General features: G+C 39.1%; 1 protein-coding gene across 2 annotated transcripts in view; it reads left to right on the forward strand.

The window, feature by feature from the left end:
• The window catches only part of LOC138019963 (protein NLRC3-like), a 25,599-nt gene that overhangs the window by 241 nt on the left and 17,858 nt on the right, over positions 1-7,500 (forward strand). For both annotated transcript variants that reach the window (XM_068866938.1, XM_068866939.1), the window contains exons 1-2: positions 1-69; positions 6,839-6,956. The exon at positions 1-69 is cut by the window's left edge and continues 241 nt beyond it. In XM_068866938.1, coding sequence (XP_068723039.1) covers positions 6,851-6,956 — 106 coding nt within the window. In that variant the 5' untranslated portion in view covers positions 1-69; positions 6,839-6,850. The remainder of the gene's footprint in view (positions 70-6,838; positions 6,957-7,500) is intronic.

Here is a 7,500-nt window from a genome sequence, read left to right on the forward strand (position 1 = left end):
TTCTTTTTGGTCGGAGACAAGTAGTCGATGAGATATTGGTTCAAATAGCTGAAAGGAATTGCATGACAGGTAGGACAAAATCGAGAATAGACATGTGATGTACGATAAATCCATTTTAATTCTATGAACTAAGTATCGTAATTAATTGCAATCTTAATTAAAGAAAGTAAAAGGAAACTAGGTATTACAAGTATAATTGCAGTCTCGAAATGTGCTGTGATTAATTATGCTCAATACGGCATTGAAATCAAATATATTGCGGTCAGAAAACCCTTCTTGTAAGGCGGATTCTTCAACTAAGACAGCCACAAAGGTTACTAGGTTATCTGCTGCATCATATATTCATATTAAACAAAAATCCTCTATTCGCTCTGACGAAGGGCTAACGCTCGAAACGCCAGCTTTCCAAATCTTTCACGGTGGTAATTTGACCCTTTTCGACCCGTTTGATAAAGCCAAAGTTTCATGCCTCCATCCTTGGCTGCAAACAACAAAGAATAGCGTGAGTGCACTTCAATGGTTATTGGCAACAAAACTACAGCATTATTATAATTTTTTTGTCTTTATTGATGGAAAGACGTCTTTTAGTATTTTGAAGTTTGACTAAAATAGCGTGACACTGCCCCTCTAATACCAATATAGGCAAAATGTCTACCCTTTTAGGGCATTGCCCACCCTTTCCCCTCCTCCCCCGTGCGGCAGCGCGGGCAGACAACCCCATGGATTCAATACCGCATGACTTCAAGTTATTTGATTCAGCTATTGATCTGTTATATTTACTGTTGGTCAAAATCCGGTTTTACCAACAGCTTACTCGCCTTTAGCCTGCGTAGCTGGTGGGAAATTTTTATTGCAGGATTATTTAAACACGTGGAAGTAAATCGATGGTTGTGTCGTTGTTTTGGCCGCGATTTACTAGTGCTCATGCCAGTTGTGGCCAAAACCATCGTACTCGCTTCTCGTGAGTATTTAAATAATATAACTTGCGATAAAATATCGCGCCAGCTATGCTGGCTAACTCACCTTTCATTTTCTGCGTTGTCTCGGGTTATTTGATGGCTTTTTAGGGACGGTATATTTTCTTACGTCAACCGCTGCAAATTCTAAGAGATCTATAAGCATATCAAATAACTTGATGCCATTCCGTCTCGAATCCTCAGGGGTGTCTTCCTGTGAGAGCAGTATCATCAATTCGTCATTGTTCAACACTCTAGTAAGAAACCCAAACTGAAAAAACTGTGTCAGCGCATGGAATTTTCTAAACTTCGAACGAGTTGACAACTGGAAGGAAGTCAAGGAGGGTTTTTGCGATAAGAATTGTTTACCAGAGGTGACTGGGAGATTAGGCCAGGAACAGTACGTGACCTGTAGTAGACCAGTAGTAGTACTGCTTTAGGACAGAAATCTCGAATGGTTTTTTTTTATAATGAATAATGAATAACTTTATTAACACAATTGAATGGCAATCAGACGATTGAAAAATTCAATGTTTACAAATTGATGCATCTATATATCTACGTATTTACACACACAAAAAAAGATATATTTATAAATATCACATTGTTAAAACTTAGTTAGTCCCATTTTGCAACTGAGCTAGCTATGAAGCTGTTCTTGAACCTTTTTGTTCGGCATTTAAAGAGTGGTAATCTCCTTGGCTTTCTCAAGTTGTAATGACTAGGAGCGGGCTCAGGTAGGCCTAAGCACAATTTAAGATTTTGTTTCACAGTTTGGTTAACTACGCCTTTTAACGAGATCGTGTGATGAATATAGCACTCGTTTACTGATTAAGCCTAAGCGCTCATTTCAGTGAGGCCTAAGCATGCACTCTTTTAAAATTTTAGCTGTTATTTTACAGTTCGGTTAACTACACTTTTTAACGAGATCGTGTGAAGAAGGGTGGTTGTAGGTTAGAGGAAGGGGTAGTAATGACCACCGCATAGCGGCGTAGCCATCAGTTTTCAAGATCCCTTTTGGAGTGGCGGGGTATTCAGCAGTTACTCCACCAATGTTTGCCACCCAACCAAGGTGGCGTCAGAAACCGTGAAAAGGTCTATTTGAGCTAAAGAATATAATGTAGATGAAAGAATTGATTTGTGTGTCAATCGGTGTCTGCACAAGCGATTCCGGTCACAGTGTAAACAGCATTCAACAAAAAAACAAGCAGCTTTAATTTAATTTAATTTCTAAAACGTACAGTGACTTCGTGCAGGGTGAAATAGACATCAATCACTGTTAAAACGGAAAAATAGTGTAAAATGGTTGAGGTTAACTATCACTTAGAGTTAGAGTTAACGACTGCCAAAATCCTGAATTCAAGATTTTGCAAGTCAAATATTTGAATTCCAAAATCTTGAATTCAGGATTTTGGCAGTCCAAAATCTTGAATTCAGGATTGTGGCAGTCCAAAATCGTGAATTCAGGATTTTGGAAACTTAAATCTAACTCTATGACATAACTCTATGAAAATAACTCTAAGAATGGCTGTCCCCAAAATGTTCTGGAACTTTTTAATAAAATCGTGTGACTGATTCTTCAACATTGCTATGGCAACTGTCATTCAAACATTACCAAATTTGGTAACCACATTTGATACTTCATTTGCTGCTCCCAAGGAAGTTGCTGCTTGTTTCTGAATTAAGTGTTTTATTTCGCTAAGTTATGAAGAAGATGAAAAGGGAATCAAGGCCGGACTGATATACTATGAAAGCCTCGTAAACCTTTGGTAAGCGTTTTAAAACACTGTAAAGGAAAATACTTGATAGAATGACGATCCTGCGACATTTGGGCATGATCGGTTATATGCGGAAGGAGCGATTGCAGAATACCCCTCCACAAAGAAGCGTTACTTTTACTGGGCGAGCTGCAGTGCCGAAGTGAATGAAAGTGGGTAAAAGTGGATTGAGTAGAATGGCTGGTGCCAAGTCGGCTTAAGTTTAAATTGAGTTGAGAAGAATGGCTGGTGCCACAGTGCCGTGGTGCTTTATATGAGACAACTTAGGGTTAAATAGCGCTTTGCACTAATGACGTCATGAAATTATAGACCCCCAGGTGACGCAGACAAGCAAAGTTCAGTCTGTAAGAGTCACAACGGAAATGAGGCATACATGTAGTAATCGCTTCAATCTATTTGGTTTTAAGCGACGTCGACCATATTTTTGGCTCTATTCTCGAGAGAGAACCAGAAAACTACACAGTTGAGCAGCTAGAACGATGTTTAAAGTGTAGGGGGTCGGAATTGACGGGGCAAATGTGACAACCTTTTTAAACCAGTGAGGTGCTCTATAAGGTCGCACATGTAAACAGTGGAAGTGACAACGCGCTTGATCCGACCATCGATAATGGCCCTTGGTCTGCGGCAAAAATACAAAAAGAGGTTCGATGTTGGAAGGAAATGTACTATAGTGCAAGTTTTGTTCCCTATTCATGGCATCTGATAGGATGCGGCGATGCAGGTCCGCATTATTTCTTGAAATCCGCATCCTCCACATGATTACGATATTTTCCGCATAAACGGAAGAAATGCTTGATATTAGTGATAGAGCAGCTGCTTACCATACTCACAAACTACAGGCACCCCATGCTCAGTGTGAGCATGGCCAACAAAAATATAAGGATTTGTATGGGAATCCTGATAAAAAGCTTAAAAAGATAATTGTATGAAAAAAATCTGAATTAAAAAGCCTAAAGTTATTGCCATTGTGGATAGGTTCCTTCCTGAGTAGTTATTTTCCATATCCGACATGATTTGAGCCATTTTTCAATTTCTGGATTGTCAACGGTTATAATAGAATCCCAAGGCCTGAGACAATTCTTAGGAGCCACCAATTTGTCTAGTCATTATTCTAGCTATGTTCCCGACCACTGGTCCGGTCGAAATAATTTACCCAATAAATGAAGCCTATTTTCTCGCAGAAACCACAAAACCGCTATCAGTACTTTGCTTGATGGTATACAGAATCTTAGTTGTTCTTCGGTCAACAATTTTTAAAGTCCCCATTAATACCGAATTCCAAGTAATTCCTAACCAGTTTAAGACCTGGGTGGGCTCCCACACTGATTTCTTGTCATTACAGTGTAGTTACAAATACTGCGCTTTCCAGATCCTTTTTCGCATCTTGGGCTGTAATATGACAACCGTGCTGGTCCTGGATTGTTCACCAACGGTCATCTAGAAAAATAGCTATGCAAATACTCTGCAATCTCCAGTATTTTCTAAGGGTTTTAGCAACTTAGTGAAAATATAGGGAGCAGAAGAAAGCCCAAAGGGGAGAACGGTAAACACAAAAAATGTCTCAACCATGGAATCAGGTATTCGCCAGGAAAATCCAAGGAAAGTCTGGTGGTGTTCCGAAATTTCCACGTGATGATACCCACTTTTTAAGTCGAATGAAAACATGTATGCACCCATCGCGAAGTAACCAAGAGCACCCTTCCAGTCTTCGTACTTAACCCTTTGCTTAAGTAAACACTTGTTCACTGGCGCAAATTGACAATCAACCTCTTTTTGCCATTTTGTTGAACGGATACAGACAGAGGGTTAACAACTAGAAGTTGTTTGTTTACTACACGGACGTGACCAGAGCTGACCAGTTCATAGATAGCCAGGTCTACAAAATCAACGTGGACCCGAGATAACTTGTTATTTCATAGTTTCACGAGTTCTGGTAAATTAACAAATGGTAAACTATAACCATTGTCAATTAAGGAAATAATAAAATTGGGAGCACCGATGAACTTCCAAACTCAATATTAGCCTTAAGATGTCCCTTGAAGCTTAATGATTGCCCACTTTCCACCTCAAAGTTTTCAATGATTTCTTCTACCTGGACAAATTCCTCTTCAGTACTTGTTAGACAGCTGGCTTGAAAATCCTCTGGTTGGTTTGTTGTATGAGGGACCTGCACTGTATCCATATGGTTGACTACGGGTGCTTCCCGCCCAAAAGGCGGAACAACAATCTTTAGCCCAGTGGCCGAACTTGCCGCATTTGAAACATCGGGCGTTGTCATTAATAGCATCCCTATGGCTTGCAAGTGAAACAGAACGAATGACTGCAGTAAGCTTGGCGGGAGGGTGGGGTACTCAATGTCGTACTAAACTGTGTGGATCACTAGCGTGAGTGAATATCCAACAGCTGAACAGAATATATAATCCAGAAATCAACCAATCACAAGCCCTCCAATTAGCGCGTTAAGAATATACTTTACAATTTGTGTTGTAAATTAAACGCTGAAGCCCAGTGTGCAGTTGCAAAAATATAGCAGTAGCAATTAACATGAAGTTGTTGAAAATATAAGTAAGTCAAAACTGTTTTCTCTCTTTACAAGCTTGCGACTTACGTGTAGGAATCACTTCATTTACATTTGAAAGAAAAATGAAAATCTAAGAACACAATAAAATACCTGCACAGTTAGTTTGAGGTCAATATGTGACATAACTTATGACACCGACTGATCGATCACCGAACATGTTTATTTCCCATGGATAAACGTTTCGCTTGTTTTCTTTCACAAGAAAACTTTTTTCTTTAAACATGTCACAAACTGTTAGTATCCCTTGTTATCACTCAATTCGACTGCTCACTTGAGCTTCTTTGAGTGTTAAAGTTTGAATCTGGATGTTCTCACGAGCATACAAAAATTTGAACTACGCGAGTATATTTTCTGTTTCTGGTCGAATTCCACATGTAATACATTCCAAAAAATCAAATGTGTACTGATTCCCTTTGTTACAACGATGACAAGGCCTATGCTGCCACCCCTCCCCAAACACAAATTTTAAAAATCTTCCATTTTTTGGGAGACACGTGACCAGCCCCAACCAGGGTCTCTTCTCAACAACGATGGAGACACTGGGAACAAGGTTGGGACTGTCACAATGACTTCACTTATATTCTGAAGAAAGTCATCTCAGTAGGAATAAAAACATCTGGTAGCATGAAGGCAAGTGAAAAAATCCCTTACTTTTCATTGCTGTCCATGACTCCAAGTGCGTCAATCTATTATTTCCCAACAGGGTGCAAGCGCTGTGACACATAAGACCAAGTTCAAAGTCCCCTCTTCTCTGCTGTAGCAATAAAATTAAATTTCCTGACCTCTGACAAGACAAAGAGTAATCAATACTCAGGGTACATGCCTTTAGGGGAAGTGGGAGTTAAACCCTAGATTTAGCTGACAAATAAATTCTAGAAATTCTGAGAGTACTAGTCCTTCAGTCTTGTCTTATATTCAACCTGCTTCCGTGAAGTTAATCACTAAATTGAACGTGAACAATCCATCCTTGTCCATAGTTTTGAGAAAATGTGAATTTTGTGGCACCCATAGTTGGATCTGAAGGCGCAAGTAAAACTTGGAATAGCTGATTGCTACTCAACGTTTTTACTTCTTAAATTGTGACTTAATTGCATTTAGCCCGGGTGAGATCAAAACCCAGATACTAGCCTGGTAGTGGTTTACTTGAAAAAACCTGATTTACATTCACCCCCTGAAAACTACCTGGAAACATGCTTTGTTGTCCATTCTTAACCTGCCTGGGTGTTCCTCCCTAGACCTTTGACTATATCCTGCCTTTCCTCCCTGTAGTGTAGGTTTGGAGTTGAAGTGTAAGTATGACAGGTTTTCCAGTCAGTGCCTTGGTGTAAAGGGTGCATGTGTCATCAACCTTGTTGTTAATGTTACTTCTGAGCACTGGGTTTGTTCTTACCTCTTCTCCCATCCATGCACAGCATTTAATCCCATGGCTCTTCTTTAAAGAAAGAATTTAAAAATTGAGCTCTTAGTGAACAAAACACTGACCCACTTCTTTTCAATTTTTCTTTTCTTTTACATGAACACAGTGATCAAGAAAGATGTCAAAAAAGCCAGAGCATGGTAAGAAGCCATCACCATGGAAGGTTGTCAAAGGCATTGGTTTGGAAATGTTGCTGGGGAAGAAAAAGGGACGTCAACATTCTGGTAATTTTTTTCCACTTTCTGGTACATAACAGTAGTATATCTTGATAACAATCATGCCGTGCGGTTTCTGTTAAAAAAATAAAATTAATAAAAATAGCATTTTAGCAAATGTTTGACAATTTTAATGTGAATCTCCATAAAAACGAAGGATTTCTAACTTAAATTCCATGTATTCTTATTCTGGAATATGGTCAATCGAACGCACTCTTAAATTCCCACCCTGGTCAGAGTTCTTCTCTTTCCTTGTGTGGGCCCATTTCCATTAATAGGGCTAATGCTCACATGGTTTACATGGGTAGAAAAATAGCACTTCACATTATCCTCTAATCGTTAAGTCTGTAAAAAATACACGAATTTGATAAACTGTCATGCATTGCATATATATTTGCCCAAATAAATTGTTATGTAATTTGAAAGCTTATTACGTAAAGAGTTAAAGGTGCAAGTATTGTTAGATTTGGAGCTATATTGCATGTCAAAAAATGATGCAGTATCAAGGACACCTTCAGTCAATTAAAAGCAGGAATGTTAATTAAAGCATAGG

This window comes from Montipora capricornis, chromosome 10 (genome assembly GCF_036669925.1).
Source record: "Montipora capricornis isolate CH-2021 chromosome 10, ASM3666992v2, whole genome shotgun sequence".
Classification (NCBI taxonomy): Eukaryota; Metazoa; Cnidaria; class Anthozoa; order Scleractinia; family Acroporidae; genus Montipora; species Montipora capricornis.